An 18,597-nucleotide genomic window follows, 5' to 3' on the forward strand; every position below is an offset into this window, starting at 1 on the left:
TTTCATTTCACTTGACTTGGCACAGTCAAAGCCACTGATGGAGTACATGATGATGGAGTTCATTTTGGGACTGCAGTTCACAAAGACATGGACAAACTGGACATAGGCTAGAAGAGAGTAGGGGGAATGATCAGAAGTTTATGGAACATGACCCTGGTGGGAATGTAAACAAAATTTTTTTAGCTGTTCTGCAATAACTGTCCTTACACAGCTTCCACATTTCATTTGGAAACTATGAACTTTTTTCCCAGTTCTGTTGATGTAATAGGTACACATTTCAGCATCACTGTCTACAATATACATCAGAACTGAATGGGATTGATTCTGTCCACATGCAAAGCCCTGGAAACTCCTCCTTATAATCAAGTGTCGTGAATGAGCTAATTTTTTATTCTCTCAACTTTTAATTTAGCACAAACCTAAGCAAAACACCTAAGCTGGTCACACAATCTAAGTTCAAAGTCCATAATTTCTTAATCATACAGCACATTAATGATATTTCATAACAGTGTGATATGTAATCATATAGTTTATTTACCATCGTGCAGTTTTATTGTACAACTGCTAAGTTTCTAATCTCCTCAGAAGCCTTTGCAACACGCAAAGTTGAGTCAGCTTGAGAACTTCTGATAAGGTAAAATGTATAAATTATTTGCAAAAAAGGAGGTAAGTGCACGATGGCAAAACTCATATTCATTACTCAGTAACCATTCCCCTTATGAAAGTTGGTAGTTCACATTACAGCTTTTTGATGATTGCCTTGAAAGAAAATAAAGCCAAGGTTGTGTGTTTTCTGTGAATATGTACGTTTGACCAATCAATTGATCTATACATCTGTCTGTCTGCTTTGTATTGCTTAGTTTGCAGAAGTTTGCTGAACAGTTCTGCTTGTAATATTTTACATAATTCAAATCTTCCTAAGAGAAACTGTCATCTGAAGGTGCAGAGGGTCTTCTGTTTCTTCTCACAGTGTTATTAAACTTACGTTTTGCATTTCTAGAAAGATGCAGTTGCACATACTCATAGGCCACAGAAGGAGATACTTACTGAGCTGCCCAGGGACATGTGAGGGTAAGGTCAAGGCAGACGGTAATTCCCTACTGCAAGAATTTAACACACGTAACTATTTTAAGTAAATGTCACATGCTCGGGTTCACTATGAAGATCAATTTGCAGTAACTTTCTCTTGTTTCTTCAGCCTGACTTCCAACTTATGTTAGGCAGAACAGTTGCAATATTCCATTTCCTCTGTTATTAAACAGAACTGATCTCAGGAGGTTGCAATCCCAAGGAACACCTTAGAATAGTAGTTTTGGAATATGCCATTTCCCACATAAAAAGGAGTTCCGTGTTGTGAGAGCAAACAGGAATTGTGCTGTGATAAAGCAATGAGAAAACTGCTTTCCGCATGTGCCTCTTCCCCCTCCACCCCACCAGATTCCGTATGCTGACCCAGGTTCTTTGTGTCTACCTGTCAAAGCCCTGGCTCCCAATATATATACATTTTTGCCTCCTGAGCAATATCTCTATTGCATAGCTTTCACAGGATACAGACAGGGTAGTAACTTAGTGGTCTACCAGTCCTGTTTCACCTGCCCAAGTTCCCATCCCTTTCACCCACATACACGTGTGCATACACTTCACAGAGATTCTTGTATGGATTGGAAACAGATTTGATTTAAGAGCCCATAAGCTTTGCAGACTTGGAATCGTACCTAAGTTACAGACCTGTGAGGTCCCGCTTTACGTAATAGATTCAGGTCCAATTTCATGGCCAGCTTAAACTATGACTAGCTGGCACTGCTGCCAAAAGAACCATCCAGCCGCTTTGTCTGTCCTTGGTTGACCCCATCTATTGTGCCAGTAGAAGTTTCTGGCACTGGTTCACTCCAAGCCATGCTTTTGACTAAACCCTCTCGCTGATTCTTCCAAAAATAACTTTTTATTTGTATTCATTTTTTTCCCCACACCCAGCTCTATGAAGAGTTGCACAATGAGCAGACATTATGCAAAAAGCCACAAACCTGGGCTAAACACCCAGTCCTTCAATTACCCCAGGTCTGTGCTAAGCTTCATGTTCCAGGGACAGTTTACTGACATTTATGTGTCTATTAAAGATAAGGGCAAAATTTCTTAAAGAGAGGACATGTTTAACAACAGCAACAAAGCTTTGTCTGTCACTGCCAGTAAGGACAGGCTGATGAACATAAATGAAAGAGGGTCTGGGGCAGTCACCCGTGCTCCTACAGTACTGTGGGCTCCCCTGGTGGAGCCTGAGGATCCTTTTGTAGATTTTATCTCAAGAGGAACCAGGCTTCAGGCCCACAGGAGGCCTGTGTCACAGCTGGCACAGCACTCCACGGTCAGGTAAAGACTGCCCCAGCCCCGTGGAGAAGCAAAAGACACAGCCTTCCTCAAGCAGCCATCCTCCCCCAGCCCACCAGAAGCTGAAGGTGGCCTCCTGGTGGTTTAGTGCTGATCATCGCGTTCTTCCTTAGCAGTTAAATCAATATGTCCTGTATTGTTTGAGAAGTGGGACAGGGTACGAACAGAGCGGCTGGGTTTCAAAACTGGCTATGACTGAGTATGCACTGAAGTTTAAACCTTTTTTGGATTTACAGGCCCACCAAAATCATATGAACATGTAAAAAGTCTAAGCCTTTGCCCAACACGTTTACAGCCAAATACTTTGTCTTGCTATGCCAGAAACACACGGTTCACTGGTGCTATATGAAATAGAAGAAAATTATTTTATATCGTAGCTCCTGATTAATGCACTGAAGTGTGAAATAGCAAATCTGCCCTTAATTCCTAGCGGATCATGTAACTAGCAATTTAATCATCACCCATGCTTGTAGATCATCCTTCCCAGCTTAAATGTGTGATTGTGAGAGTTTTTGAGATATTTCAATGGCAAGTATTATTTGAAACTCATTTATAAATAGGAATACAATGGTTTTATTTTTGCTTTGCGTATCTTTGGCTGCCAAAGGAACATACTAAACTAGCTGCCCTGTTCAGTCATCTATAGGAACACAGCTGAATGTATTGTATAAAAAATAGCCTACTTTTAAACATGGACATGCTTGCCACATCTAAGATTGACTCTGTCTCTCTGCCCACTTAAAAGGGTCCTTACAATTCTTAAACGTTTTTAAAATAGTATAAACCTCATAATTACATTTAAGGTGAACCTTTTCTCATGATGGTAGTATTACAAAAATAGCACTTATTAAAAAAAATATTTTTGGTCATACAGCATGATTCCTTCTGGTGTATCAGAAATGTCTTGTATTTCTCTGGTGTTAAGTATTAATTTGGGACACTCTTCCTGTCAAAGTTACTAAATGCAAATCTTTTTTCCAACAGCAGGTATCAGGCAAGGTGCAAGGACTGTTATTTCTGTATTTCTGAGCCTACCAAGGAAAAAAACTAATGCAAAAAACCTCAGAGTTCCCTCAGACATCCATTATCTTGTGCTTCTCAAGACTTGATTCTTCAGTTATTCTGAATCCTAAAACACATCAAACTCTCTAAGACATAACTCCTGATCCACAGGAGCAAGCCAGAACAACAGACACAGAACACACTCCCATGGCAAACCCAGAATCCAGCAAATAAGAGTGTCTCTGACGGAAGTGGTAAAACAGATGAAGTTAGTAGCAAGGATTGGAGGCGGGGGGTTGGGGCAGCGGGCAGGTCAGGATTGGGGCTTTTTTTTGTATTTCTGGCTTTGCTGTTTGTTTTTCACCTGCATTGGAGAACATGGGTTTTTACATGTTTCTGGTTTTCACCAAGTTCAGTATGAAGAACATGCTACAGGACAGCCTCTTTGGAAAACACCATATCCTGATGTGATAAAGGAAGAACCACTCCAATTAGTTTCAATTATCCAAAGTGGTGGTGATCTTGTTTAATAGGGAGCGTTTTTGCTAATGGCAAGGACAGAGTTAATCATAAGGAAGACATTTCTGAAGAGGATGTATATGTGGACTTACATAGTTGAACTGTTATTTTGTTCAGAAATCTCAATTTCCATGCATTCAGTTTAATTTACATTAGATGTAAAATTCTAGTTGCATTTGAGTGGGAATGGGTTCACCACATAGTTGAAGAGACTTTGTTGACAATATAAGCTGTGTAAGCTGTTTACCTTCTAGTGTGATACAGCCCAGACAGGTTCCAGTTAAGGACATGTAAATACTATGAAGTGTAAGTATTATGTCTCAGTTCAAGAGTTAAATAGCCCAACAGGCACTAAATTTAAAAAAGTACTATTTTATGGAAATAGATTTTGCAGACTTACTTTTAAATAACTTCTGTGCACACACGATGTTACATCATATGAAATGCATGAGGAGACAAACCATATTTAAACAATAGTTCTTCACTTGCAGGATAGTTGTCAATTGCGCTTTTGTTGAGGGAGGCTGTATTTGAAAGGTGAATTATGAGAAAGCACAAGTGATGACAAGAGTTTGTTGTTTCGATTTGTGGTAAAACGATGCTCTGTGATTACACTCAGGTCTATGGAGATACTGCTGAGTTTTAACGACGTTGATCATTCGAAACTTTAACCTTCATCGAGCAGAAGCAGGCTGCGCAACCGATTGCTCCGCACCTGCGCGAGCAGCCCCTTGCCGAGAGAAGGCGAGGCGACTGGGGAGATGATAAGCGAGTGGCCCGCAAGGAGCGGCAAGGCCACACCGCTCGCCTGGTTGTGCGCCAGGGCGCCCTTCTGGGCCGCCCCCACCGCGGGGGGCTCTCACCCGCCTGCTCCTCGAGCTCCTTCCGCCGCGGAGGCCCGCCACCTCAGAGGCAGCCGGTCGGCCGGTCGGTGCGTCGATCTGTCTGTGTCCCCCCCGCCCCCCACTCACGCGCCCTGCGTGGAGGCGGGGAAGAGGCGGAGCTCCCGCCGCCTCCACCGCCCCCTGGGGCTCCGTGGGGGGCACCCCGCGCGCACAAGCCCAATTATAGCCGTGCGCGGGGCTCGCGCGCCGCCGGGCCAATCAGGCGAAGGGCCTCTCTCCCCGGCGCGAGCCTGAGCTGTCCCGTGACTGCGCGCGCCGCCTTTCCCCCCCGCACCGCCCGCAGCGCGTGACGCCGGCCCCCGCGCGGCGATAGGCGGTTGGGGCGCGCGGCGGGGGCGCGGCTCTCCGGCCGGCGGCCGTTAGGCAGCGCGCGGGGGCGGGCGGGGCAGCCGGCGAGGAGCGGGGCCCGAGATGGCGCGGAGCGGCCGGGCGCTGGGCAGGGCGCTGGCCGGCGGGCTCGCCGCCGCCCCGCCGCCGCGCACGGCCGCTGTCAGGTACGCGGGGCGTAGGCGGAGTGACTGCGGGGGTGACAGCCCCACCGCTGCCGCGGGTGGCGTGTCGACCCGGGGCACCGCCGCCCCACTGCCCCTCGGCGCGTCCGGCCGCCCCGGCTCCCCTCAGCTCGCCGGGCAGCCCCGCTGTGTCCCCGCGGGCGGGGTGGGGCCGCCTGAGGCGCGCTGTCCCTCGGTGCGCTCCGCAGTGAAGGGTGCCGGGCGCCCTGCAGCCCGCGGGGCGGTGCTGGGAGAGCCCCTGCCCGGCTCGCCCCGCCCGGGGGAACGCGGTGCCGCCCCGGGGAGAAGGTGGTGGCTTTGGGGAAGGGGAGAGGGAAGGTGCTCCCGGGGCCCCCCCCGACGCTGCCGTTCCGCGGGGGGCCGAGGTGCCTCAGCTTCGGTGGCCGTTGGCTCTGTGTCGGTGGAAGAACAGACGATTATCAGGCTATAAACTTTCCTCTTCTTTGCTTGAGTCAGTTGCAAAACTTTGAGCAATCCATAAAAGAAATTAAAAACTGAGTAGAACGCCCAGATGTTTTCCAGTGCAGATAACGCAACAAGTTCTTTATCCCCTGATCACATGAAAGGCTGGCTGGAACAACATGAGAAACAAAATACGCTTTGGGAGAAGAGTTGGTCTTATAATTGGAAGAAAAAGAATAAGCAGATGTGAGAAAGCGTAATTTGAAAATCTTAAAAGAGGGGGGAAAAGGTTCACCCGTTACTACTGTTACGGCAGTGCTGCTGTATTTCTTTGTTAAATTCAAAGTCTTGCTGTCACCCTCATAAAAACAGTGAAAAAGTAGAATAGAGATTGGTTCATGATGTCAAATTTCAAGCAGTCATTTGGCATAATTATTACTGTGCAATGATAGAATCTCTTATCTTACTTGGACCACATTTCTTACTGTATATCCTTTGTGTTTTAATCTTTAGGCTGTGTTTGCAATATTAAAGTAGTTCAATTCTGGTAAACAAAATTGCTGGTTTTTGAATTAATATATTAGAGTCCTGAATTGAGGGCATAATCAATTATTGAAAAGGATGTGCAGTAAAAGGAAACTCATTAAGTAACTGGTTGCAACCCAAGTTTGAAAATGTTTCTAATGTAAGCTCTAAGAATCTTGGCAGCTGGCTTTAAGCAAGTGCAAGCTGAATCCAAAACGGTGCTGTATTATTTGTAGCCTCAAAGCTGGGTATGCTTTCACGTCTTGCAGTTGTCATTGGTGTACATTCTGTACCTGTTGTCAACCCGGCGGCCCCTTTACTGTGCTGAGTAGCAGACTTCAAGGACTCAGGTGGTAAATTAGTCTCTTGTGCTTATTCAGACCGAGATGCTAATGAGGGCACTTGTTGGCAACGCTCATTTTTTGGGATGTGAACAGCTGTCGACAAAGAATCTGAATGAGATCAACTCATGTCTCACGGACCATCAAATGGCCACCAGATACCACTAACCTTATGGAGTAACAGTTGGGATAACAGCAAACACAATTGCCCTGGTGGCATGCTTTTATGGCTAATTTCAGTCTTTATAGTCATGAGTTGGAGATCCCTTTTTTTCAAAAATTTGTTGATCTTTAGGCTTTGAAAAATTTGTAGCTATTAAAAATAGCCACTGGATATAGATCACTGACATATGTATACCATACACCAGTAAATGCTTCCTTTTCAGGTCATGGAGGTCAGGTGATACTGTGATCAGTGCACAAATGCTTAGAGAGAAAGCAGCGAGTGGCAGGAATTGAATGATGCCAGTGAGAGCAGTGTGAGTGGATATGGCTGTATTTACCGTCAGAGGATAAATACAGAGTTGGTAGGTGTGTCTGAATTCTGGTATGGACTTTGCTTTTCTTCTGTGGCCTTGGTCAGGTTCACAAAAACATGTGTGACAGTCCATTGAAATCCTTGCTTTTGTGATTTCTTGATGAAGTATGCTTTCCTGAACTGGTACTGAACCCAGCATGTTCTTGGAGCATTTGTTTTTCTTCAGATAAAATCCAGAGAGGAATGAATTCTCACCATGTTTGTTAGCATTATAACCTCTCTTAACCTTGTGTTCCTTCGATGGCAATATAATTATGAAAAGGACATTGTCTTACAGCAGCTAAAAGATTGTTTTTCAGCCTTGTCGCTGAAACAAGTCTAGATAAAACTATATGAAACAATATACTGCTGTAGCATTACAGTAAAAAACAAACCAAGAGAAGAAACCTGGCAACTCATTTGGACTGCGTACTATATGTAGCCCCAGATGGAGAAAGTGATTTAAATTATGTCTGCAGAATGAAGTCTGGTCCAAACATTTGAACACTTTCTATGAATCTGGTTGAGGCAGCTACAATGTTACTGGCACCCTTCCAGCATTTCTGCCAAAGCAACACTTTCCTTAACGGTCTTGTCCAGTCTGTGTGGAAAAAAACAGAGTATGTCCGCATCCCTTGAGATACAGTTGCAAATATTTGCAGACCTTGTTGTCTAAAAACTTTTAAAGTCGACCGATTCTTTTTTAACTTTGACACCATACTTCTGTCCCATCTTTAGTAATTCCTTTTCAACTGCAGTGATTACAATCTGTGTTGTCAGTCATCTTGCTTTGTATCACAGTTGCTTCTTTCTTTTTTAAAAAGTCTGTGCAGATTGTTTCTAATCAGCTGATGGTGATCATTATTTTTCTCTATGCTCAGTACCAATTTATTATTTGCCTGTCTTCTAGTACTGTGACCATATAAGCTAATCTGGTCAGTCTCAGGTTATTACCGTGTTTCTTTAGAATTCAAGTTATGTTGATTTTTAAAGAACACGTTAATTGTAATTGTTTAAAATTTGTAAGTGTAATTTGCTAGACTACTTTGGTGGTTAGTAAAAAATTCATCTCTCTGCTCATTGTATTTAAAAACAAACAAACAAACAAAACCTAACAAAACAACCAAACAAAACACCGAACAAACCTAATGCTAAGTGGGGAAGCTTGGTTCTATTTTTGACTGTGTGAATCCAGAACTACAGTCCTGATTGTTTAACTAGAGAAAGGACAGAAAAAGACCTAGATTGCACTTTAGTTTACATTTGTAGAAACACTGAGAGCAAATAGTGGCATTTTTAACTTCCTGTTGCCAAAAATCAGTGCTTTGAAGGTGACATTTTCCTTCTTAATTGACTTGATCTGGGGAAAATCAATAATTTAGCAGAACAGACCGATTAATCACAATGAATATTTGTTAGACTTTAGTGTAGATTTTCACAAACAGAGAATACTGAGGTGCAATCTTAGAATTACTAGCATATTTAAAGGTAATTTGTTAAGTTTTATTTATGAAAAGACTGTCCAAAGTTTTGCATGATATTTTCTGAAGGAAACTTTGAAAGCTGGGTAGGCAATGTACTTTCTGAAAAGACTTTCAAAAGGAAACTGCCCTTTTAAGAGAAGGAAGGCAGCAGAGGGATTATGGTGGAGTTCAACTTTGTATCTCCAAGTGGAACTTTCTCTTGTTTGTGTATTCCGAAAGGGTGAAGTATTTCAGACTATGCCTTGATTTTGCTATTAAGAAAGCCTGTTCTGCAAGTTAGGTGCATATGAGGCTTGTACATGAACTCAGGCTGCCATGAAGCCTATGTTTAACAGGAGCCTTTGTATTTCACTCTGCCAGTTACTGTTCTCGTGACTGGGGGTTATTTTTAGTTTCTCCTAAGGGAAAAAAAAAATATCCCCCTTGTGTTTTTAACAGTTTGTATACTGTTACGAGCCTTTGGTTTTCCATCTGAATATGACATTTTCTGGAATGTTATACAACTGATTGTTTGTCTCCCCTGAATGTGTTGTTATTTGTTTTGCTCTTATGAAACACATCTAAAAGCATTTTCACTGTTGCAGGCACTTGGCTTCTTGCGGTATTCTGATGACCAGAGTTTCTCCTTTGCAAGTACCTGTAATGAGCCATACCTTTTCAAGAACTTTCTTCAACATTGCTGCTCCACTAGTAAATAAAAGAAAAGAATATTCTGAAAGAAGAATTATAGGGTTTGTATAGAAGTGTGGCAAGAGACTTTATATGCTTATCGATTTTGTGTTTGCTGTGATTAGTCTGAAAGGCTAGAAGCTCAAAGACTGAGCATCCCTGAAGACACATGCCCCTATGACTGTATCCAAATGGAGACTAGGAAGGAGTTCTGACTTTCAGAATTTGTAGAGATTAAACTTTTCCAGTCTGAAATTGAGTATAAAAAAAAAAGTAAGAACCCAAAACCCTTGCCCCATAGAAAGAAACAGCAGAAATAACATCTCTATTCCATGACAAAACAAAAAAAAAAACAACTGAAAGGGAAGCATACACTATTAATTTCATCTGGTGAAATGGGAATAGACCAACAGTTGTGAAAACTCAGTTTGTTGCCTTCTGTCTCAAATACCTCTAAATGTTTGCACTTACGTTATGTTGTACTTCTCACTTCTTGAGATTTTCTTTTTTCTTTAAAAGAAGGAAAAAGTTAATAGTGTGATGAAGAAATTTAGTGACATAGAAAAAGATTTTGAAATCCTGTTTGCCTTAAAGCTAGTGGGAAAATTCTAGTTCATTTAATGAGATTGGGATCTACACCCAGTCTCTGGTCCACAATAGTATGAACTATTTGTTTATTAGCGTAATTTTTTTGACTATGCTTAACACTCAGTTATGTGATAGTTCTTGAACTGCAACAGACTTTGCATAGTCACTTAGAGAGAACGTTTGTCTAATAGTACTCACTTTTGAGTACTGTTGAACATACGCTTCATTTTAAACACAGATGGAATTAAGCATGTGCTTCAACTCTTTTCTGAGTCAGAACTAAAAAATAAAAAACATAGATATGTAATACTTTGCCATGTTACAGTAGAACGAACTAAAATGTTGCCATCATATTGTTTCATGCAGTTGCAATATCCTGCTTGAGCAGGGGGGTCGGACAAGATGACCTCCAGGGGTCCCTTCCAACCTTAGCAATTCTGTGATGCTCTGAGGTTTCTCCATTGCATGTATTTTTTAATTAAGTTTTTTTATTTGGACTAAAATAAGGAAAGTAGTGTTCCTCTATTTAATCCTCATGAAATATAGTACTTTCATTTTGATACACCTTTTCTTGGTAGCCATGAAGCGTGGATTCCTATATCTAAGATCTACCTAAATGAAGATATGGCTGTGCTGGAAAAACTATTTTTCCATTCAAAATGTACGCATATTTACCTGATATTGCAGAAAGTATCAGACAACAGGTTCACTGTTCACTAACTTTACTGCTGGATGTTGTGTGGTGTTTTGCATCTTTATGCAAAGACTTTTATCAGTTCATTACCTTTTTTTTTTTTTTCTCTTTTTAATTTCCAAAAACAGTGGTAGTGTTTTCAGGTAACTGTTTGCTTTCCAAACTGCCATTTATATCCTCTTTAAAACTTTTTGATACTGAGTTTGAAGTTAAAATACCTTGTACATAATGTTTTGTGTTTCTTTTTCAGGTATTCTATGCAGGAAATGTATGAAGTTGTGGCTCTTGTGGAGAACTACAAACTATTTGTTCCTTGGTGTAAGAAGTCAGATATATTATCAAAGCGCTCTGGATACTGCAAAGCACAGCTAGAAATAGGATTCCCTCCTGTAGTGGAGAGGTATACATCAGTTGTAACCCTAGTGAGACCACATTTAGTTAAGGTAACTCTTTTTTCTTTTTTTTTTTCCTTTTATTTCTTCTTAGCTCTAACTTTCTGTAACTTTTGTTTGTTGAAATTAAAATAATTCACTGGTGCTTCAAAACAAAACTGATGTTGGAAGTGCTTTGTGTGGCTCAAAGCTTGTGTTGCTTTTGCTTTTGTTTAAAGACAGGTTAACTGGAGAGAATTTGAATGTGCTTTTAAACATAAGCTGCCAAATGAGGGGGGGGGAATTGCTTTTTAATTTCCTCTTGCTGGAGAAACTTGCAGCCATTAATGAAGATATACCATTTTTGGGTTTTTTTGTTAAAATTTTGTCCTAGCCTTTCTACTGACTTAAAAGTTATCTTTGACAACTGTAGCTTCTTATGCCTTAGCAAAATTTATATCTGTCATTACTTTTCCTCTGTCAATTTTAACTAGGTAAAACAAGAAGTCTTAAACTGAAGTATAGGATCTGCTTAAGAACTTGTTGTTCTGTGTAAGATAGCAGAGTTAATTTAAAGCTCATTTTTTAGATTTAATTTGTTCGTAAGAGAAGCAGTTGTATTTCTCCCCCTTTCATCTTTTCAAGAGCAATAGTTAAAAATGCCAAAGGAGAAATTGTAGTTGACGTCTGGATCTTCTGACTAGTTTGCCTTGCAAGTTCAGATCTGTTTTGGTCAGGAACAGCTCAGATGGATTGTAGCAAAACTTCCTCTCCATTCATGTGGCAGATATTGACTATTTTTTGGGATAACTAGTGGAATTACACAGAAACTTCGTTTCTTAAGTACAGGGGAGACATGAATTGGAAAGGGAATATGCAAAGGGCTTTTATTCAAGGCACTTATTCTGGAAAGAAAAATTTATCTTTTCCCCTTTATTAAGAAAGTTGAACAGCTACAATGGAAAATCTGCATTTTACATGCTGACTGCTTTCCCTTTCTACTCTTCCCTGACAAGACTGGCTTTTTTCTTTCACATAGCTATCAGATTGGCTTACTAACTCTTTTTCCCTCTAATTCACTCAAAAGAGAATTTCATGTCTCAGGAAAGATCATGGAAGTGGTGAGGAGAACTGTTTCTTTAGATTTCTTCCTCCTAGATTTGTTAGTATTCTCTCTGCTGGGATTATTTTTCCTAGAAGTGTACGTTATGTTCATGTAACTGTAGGAACATTTCTTGAGAAGTGACTGTGTGTCTGGACTACTTCACTGTCCTCAGAAATAACTCTGGGCAAAGGCGGCTTGCATGGTGTCTGGCATAGCAGGCTACTGGTGGCGACAAAATGAGCATGAATTTGTTGCTTACAGCAGCAGTGCTTGAGCAATGGAAAAATCAGACTGGTAGCCACAGCTCTTGCCACAGTGGAAAGCACGGAGTGAGTTTGCTACTTATAAGGTTGGGAGCAAGGAGGACACGCTGGCAATTTTCCCATTCTTCCCGCCCTTTTGGCGGCAGCAGGAAAAGCAAGCCCAGATCTTCATGTTCGATCTTCCCTCTACTCCTCCCCTTTCTTTTGTAGAAGTAGCAAGGCTCTGCATCTCATTTCTGGGCAGAAAAATGTAGCTATTTTTGTGCTGTTGGTTAGTCTTTGAGATGGCTTACCTTATCACTACTTTCAAACCACGAGCAACACCTATTCATCATGGTAGTCTCCTTGGAGCAGAACTGCTTGTGGTAACAGTAAGACCTGTAAAAAAAGAGTTAAAAAACAGTTACAGATATTCTCTCTAGAAATTCCAAGACAACTGAGGTGATGTATTTGGATGATTTTGAAGTATGTGTCTTTCACTCTTTTTCTGTTTTAAATATAGCCACACAAAATTCGCTATATGTGCTAAAAGCAAAATGAGTGAAAATAAGGACCTTATTGTCATGAAAACTAGGAAGCCAACTACTGCAAATACTTCATTGTTTTAAAGTAGGATCGTATGCAAGCACTCCTGAAATGCTAATTAAGTATGGCTTGCTGGTAGCTAAAAGCCAACGTATATAACCTGATTATGGACTTGAGTATGTAGTCTTACTGACTTCATGGTAGCTCCTGACAATAGTACTTTGTGACAGAAGAATTTTGGAGCTTGTCTTCAATCAGGTTTGTTTTGATGCTAGACATTCGTATAGCCCAAGACTACCAGTCTATGTATCAGTATATGAAACATTCTATACATGTAATGAAAAAAAGCCCACCCAAACCCCAGTAAATATCTGTATGCTTTACTTAAAACAGAGTTGCTCAAAATTCTGGTATATAGCATTAGCATTATTTTGGTGTTCTATGCGTCATATTAGAGATCTGTTTTATGACTGTCAACACAAAAAGTTTTCCTCTCCCTTAAAAGGGATTCAGTTACTTTGCTGTGGATGACACCGTGCAAATAGGATCTTATGCTGGCCGCACTATGAGAAAAATTTTAACTATGCCGTGACCTTCACTATCTAACACAACGCAAGTGCAAACTTCAGTAATACCAATTTGTCACATCTGTAAAAGCCTAATTATAGCCTGACTTCTTAAACTTTCTTTAAGGCATCCTGCACAGATGGAAAGCTATTTAATCACTTGGAAACAGTGTGGCGTTTCAGCCCAGGTATCCCTGGTTATCCAAGGACATGTACATTGGATTTTTCAGTAAGTATTGTAATTAAGACTACCACGTGCTTGGAGCAGGGCCTAGAAACAGTATCTTCAACTGTGGGTTTTTTTGTTTTGTTTTGCTTTGTTTTTTAATGGCTGGTACTAATTTTTTTAAAACAGTCATACAGAAAACAAGTTAATTTTAGTCACTCCTATAAAAAAAAGAATTTTCCAAACCTTACTACATGGAAACCAGTGGTGTCCTTTAGAATCATCAGCCTTTCATGAGGTGCCCGCCTGTCATGAAATAGTCTAGGAATTGGATCTCTCACCGTATCCCTCATCATACAATTCTAGACATGCTGAAGTTTTTAGACAGTCAAATACAGAGGAGAAATACTAAACATACTTGCTATTTCCTTTAATTACTCTACAACCTAAGGGCTCTTGGTACCAGAAAGTAGGTATTCTCCCATCTGTCCTGTTTGGAGTGCAGTTTGGCCAATTTAATTTCCTGGCTTCCAATTTTACTCTTTCCTGTATTTTAAGTCTTACTCCTTCCTTCTATAATAAAGGCGTAATAGATTTTTGCTGTCTTTCTACTCTATGACGGGATATCAGTGCAGCTCAAGACTATTACTCTTTAAATCTAGTATCTGATTTAGCCTGTTACTCCTAGAGTAGTTGTTTTCCACTCAAGTTATTGCTTTTCCATTTTGTCTATTTAGTTTGTCATCACATTTTTTTCTTATATTTTATAGTGTTAAAAGTAGGTGTTGCATTGAGTCAGAACAGACTACAAAAGTACACAGAAATGAGTTGATCCTGCTGCCATCTACTGGGATACCCTACTTTAAAAATTACCTTCTGTAAATAGGAGAAAGAGCTTTTGGAGTATTTGTAAACTAGCACATTAATCTCCTTTGGTTAATAACTTTCAGCTTATTTCTGTATTGTGCTTCATACAGTTCAACAGTAAAAAGGAATCTATAGGCACTCGAAAAAATACATTTCTCATGTTATTTGCTTGTGGTATTTGAATTTCTCCTAGAAATTCTCCTGAATTTTTCTAGGCAAAAAAGTGCTAGTTCCTGCTACTGACCAGTACATAAGCTAACTCTTAACCCAAGCTATAAATCAGTTGAGAAAACTCAAATGCAGCAAGTGTTTAGACCCTATAATCTAAATACTGAGTTTGTGAGGAAAACTTTTCTCCCCTCCCCCTAAAGCCACCTTTTGACTTTTCAGGACCAGAACTTCAGTTAAAGGGAGTCAAAACTGGACTTAAAATGGACGTTTTCACTTTCTTGGGGAAACCCTATGGATACTTGCTACTACTTACCCCATTTTGAGGTAGCAGAGGCAAATGTAGGCAGCTGAGCAAGGGGCTGCCTCACAAAGGCAAGTCCTTAGGGCTCTAACCCCTGCGCCATGGCTACAGACTGCTGTGGTACTTGCCTCTGTGCAGATAGGGCTGACGAGCATTTCACAACAAACTTCTCAAAACGTACTGTGCAATTATAGATACTTAGGAGAGAAAACTTTGATTCCAAGAATACTCATTTGCTTTAGAAAATGTAATTTGAGTTTTGGGTTATGCTGGTTCCCACAAGCTACTGCATCACTGTTTTGCCAGCCTGATGCCAGGAGACGCATACCTACAGCAGAGAACTTCTCTAGTTTGGTTTTGGCTCTTAAATGATTTGGTGTATAGATTGAAGCACACCACCATTTTCACCATCTGCAAACTTTGTAAACGTATACCACACCTCAAGTCTTACACAGTTACTGAACATGATGCCAAACTCATTATCCCTGCTCTGCAGAACTCTAGGTGCTCTACACAACAACTCTCAGGCTTCTGAAAGGCACATTAATTTTACTGATGCTTGAGGTCAAGCAAATGTAAATGAAGCTATATCTGGCCTACAGTCCAAGGAGTTTAATTACTTCTGTGCTACTGTTTTGCAGTTAATGTGCACTACACATAAGCAACTTGAGAGAAGCTGTATTTGCTCCATTTGGCATTTAATCTGCTGACTTCTCAGGAAGGACAAAAATACTTAAATCTCAATCCAAAAGACACGCTATAGCAGGAGTGATAAAATCACAGAAGAGCAACCTTTTCCTGAAAATTCTGTAAGCATTCTGGGAAGCCATGTATTCCACAACAATGTGATTCTGTAGCCTTAGGGGAATGTTAGTTAACTAGACCAAAGGCCAGCACAGCACAAAAGCATAATTGAAGGCTACTTAACATAAAAGCAACCAGTTTCTTTTGAGAGTGGAGAAAGTGTGCCCCTGCAGTAACTGTTACCTACTGCAGTAGCTTCAGTTTAACTGCAAGATTCAGTAGCTAAAAGAAAAAGTTAAGTTCTGAGCACTGCAATGTGTCTGTACTCTGGCATGGACTGCCCGTGTCAGGACAGTGAAGGTCGAGAGTGGGAGGGTTCAGGTAGGAGATACATCACACCCAAGAAATTTGTAGCTTTAGTCAGTAAATTGCCCTTGTTTGAACGTACTATAACTACAACTACCAAGATGAAAAAACTGATTTTAAATGTTGGTATTTAATAGGTTACTATTTCGAGCCTCTTTTAAATGCCTCTTGGGTTTGCTCCAGCTTACCTCTAAGTCTGCTGGATTTTCTTCAGACAACTTTTGTCTCCAGGAGAATTCTGTGCACAAAGTAACTAAGTTATTGTTTATCAGTAGCTTTTCATTATCCCAAATCTTGTACTTAGGTTTTGCAATGCATCATTTATGAAGTAAACTGCAGTTATCAAGGAATGGGGCCTTTCTTCACAAACACACTCACCCATGGTTCAGTTTTAGCTGTTCTGCCTCCCACAGCTTATTGCAGACTAACTGGAGATCCCGTAATGAAGTTGGGTATCTGTAAGAGCATTTTACAGCAATATTAGATACAGGAAAAACAATTATTTTCTATTTTCTTAAACAGGTTTCTTTTGAATTTCGTTCACTTCTACACTCAAAACTTGCTACGCTATTTTTTGATGAAGTGGTAAAGCAGATGGTGGCTGCCTTTGAAAGAAGAGCATCCAAACTCCATGGCCCAGAAACAACCATACCTCGTGAGCTAATGCTTCATGAAGTTCATCAGACGTAAAAGGGAAAACTGTAATGACCTCCATTATAAACTTGTTTGTACACTTCATTTGTACAAGAGGTGCCAGGCTCCTCCTTTGGGGCATCTATTTAATGTCTGAGCTTTGTGTGCGATGTTATACTGTACAAAACACACCTGTTCAGCCAGATGTATATAGAATGTTCAAACTGCGATCAAGTGCAACTTTAAGTGTTATCAGTAACAGACAGTCATCAGCTACTGTAACACAGGATGTCTCAGGCTGCCGATTATTAACTTGCCAAGCAGTTTGTGTAATCAGTGTAAGTTCTGCCTTATCTGAGTTTATGGTTTTTTTTCCCCGCATTGTAACATATTAACTCAAGTTTAAGTTATTAGTAGTGTGAATGTAACCTAACAGCATCAACTCGGCCACCTCTGGCCAAGTGGAGGAAACTGACTTTCTGACTTTGGGGAGCATGGAACCGTTTGTCAAGCATCAAGCAGCAGGTGCTCTTAATCCAGATGAATGACAAGGGTAAGTCAGGAGTCTCCAGCTGCTGTGGAATTCTGACCAGCAACTGCAATAGGAAAAACAACGCAGTCTGAACACTCTTGACTTTTCAGAAGTTAAAGGTAAGGGTCACACGTCACGGAAGGAGTACTGTCATTTGAGTGCAGCAGTTTCAGCTATAGCCAAGTGGTTCTTAGCTCTGGCCACTTACAAATTTGTAGTAGTCTGGGAGGCTCTTTTCACTGCTACACATTAGATACATCTCATCTAATGCCAACTGGTCGCGGTTCCACCACAACTTTAAACCAAGTCAATAAGTGTTACCTCTTTGAGAAGTAGGGCACAGAAGCACAGCCTTCCATGCCACAGCGCTGCCCTCCCTGGAAGGAGGGAACAAACCGTCCTCTGCTTGCTGTGAACTAAGCCCACCAAAAGCCAGTTGTCATTAGAAAACATACAATAGAGAGCTACGCTTTAGCTCTTAGGTTTTATTTCAGTACCACTTAATTAGTCCACTATGATGGAACAGCTGTCAATTAAATCCGTTTTCAACAGTTCTATTCTTTACATTAATATTCTCTTTCCAGTCTCTGAAGAAACAGAAGTAAGTTTGAACAGTTTATGTGCTCTCTATATGCTGCCTTGCATTACCAGATTTCTTTACTGGAATTAGGTGAAGCTTCAGGCCAGGTGCTGAAGCTGGTCCTTTCTCCAAAGTGTCCATAATCCACATGGTTACTACAGAATAGAGCACGAAACGGAGGAAGGGATGTTTCAGACCATTTAAATACTTTTCCAGAAATAGCAACTGAACTGTCCTTCACACATCCTGGCTGAAGGATAGTTCTTATTAAAGGTAGGAAGCTGGGGAAAGTGACAGCTGGATTAAGAGGTCAGTTTTAAAGCACTGGGAAGTTGTAAAGCAATTTTGTTTGTTGAGAGAAAGATAAATATATACAAGCTTGGGGACACCATTGTTTTGAAGTTTGAAAAGCAGAGTTGTTAAAGCAGGCAGGAAAGACTTTAAGCATCAATAGTATTAGCTATGTCAGGTCAAAAAACACAGCAGGTGGCAAATAAAGCCATAATTTTTAAGGGCAAAGCAACATCTAGTGCAAAACAATTCAAATTAAATCCTGGTGCCCATTACCAGGAAGCTGTAAGACAAGACTGGAGGTAACCACATGCTATACCTGAGCAAGAGAAGTATTTAAAAACCCCACAACCCTTTCTCAACAAAGATGACTTACCCGTTTTGTACCCTCGGGGCATGTTTCCTCCCACAGTACTGTGAAAGGGCCTGTTCTGACACGTGAAACAAGCAGTGTACCCAGGGCAAAATAAAGTCAATGCACGTGCCTTATTTTCATAGCATTGTTTAATATTTCAAAGAACTGTACTGTCAGTTCAGCTTAGATATTTCTTACTAAAATTAAAGTCATTTGTA

General features: G+C 40.9%; 1 protein-coding gene across 2 annotated transcripts; it reads left to right on the forward strand.

Annotated features, from left to right (window-relative positions):
• The first annotated feature begins 5,080 nt into the window (after positions 1-5,080).
• On the forward strand, positions 5,081-18,513 carry COQ10B (coenzyme Q10B). Of its 2 annotated transcripts, none has more exons than XM_074593686.1 (5): positions 5,081-5,305; positions 9,177-9,323; positions 10,794-10,986; positions 13,501-13,602; positions 16,511-18,513. In XM_074593686.1, the coding sequence occupies exons 1-5, from the start codon at positions 5,223-5,225 to the stop codon at positions 16,676-16,678; spliced, it is 693 nt and encodes a 230-aa protein (XP_074449787.1). In that variant the 5' UTR covers positions 5,081-5,222; the 3' UTR covers positions 16,679-18,513. The 2 variants fall into 2 exon arrangements, with proteins under 2 accessions (XP_074449787.1, XP_074449788.1); XM_074593687.1 differs by lacking the exon at positions 5,081-5,305 and adding an exon at positions 6,978-7,118.
• Positions 18,514-18,597: the final 84 nt, after the last annotated feature.

Source organism: Larus michahellis, chromosome 7 (assembly GCF_964199755.1).
Source record: "Larus michahellis chromosome 7, bLarMic1.1, whole genome shotgun sequence".
NCBI classification, from domain to species: Eukaryota; Metazoa; Chordata; class Aves; order Charadriiformes; family Laridae; genus Larus; species Larus michahellis.

Excerpts from the sequence above, each read along its gene's own strand:
- COQ10B (XM_074593686.1), top strand. The coding sequence starts at position 5,223 with ATGGCGCGGAGCGGCCGGGCGCTGGGCAGGGCGCTGGCCGGCGGGCTC. Across the intron at positions 10,987-13,500 it reads TGAGACCACATTTAGTTAAG|GCATCCTGCACAGATGGAAA; the intron begins GTAACTCTTTTT and ends ACTTTCTTTAAG. Across the intron at positions 13,603-16,510 it reads CATGTACATTGGATTTTTCA|GTTTCTTTTGAATTTCGTTC; the intron begins GTAAGTATTGTA and ends TTTCTTAAACAG.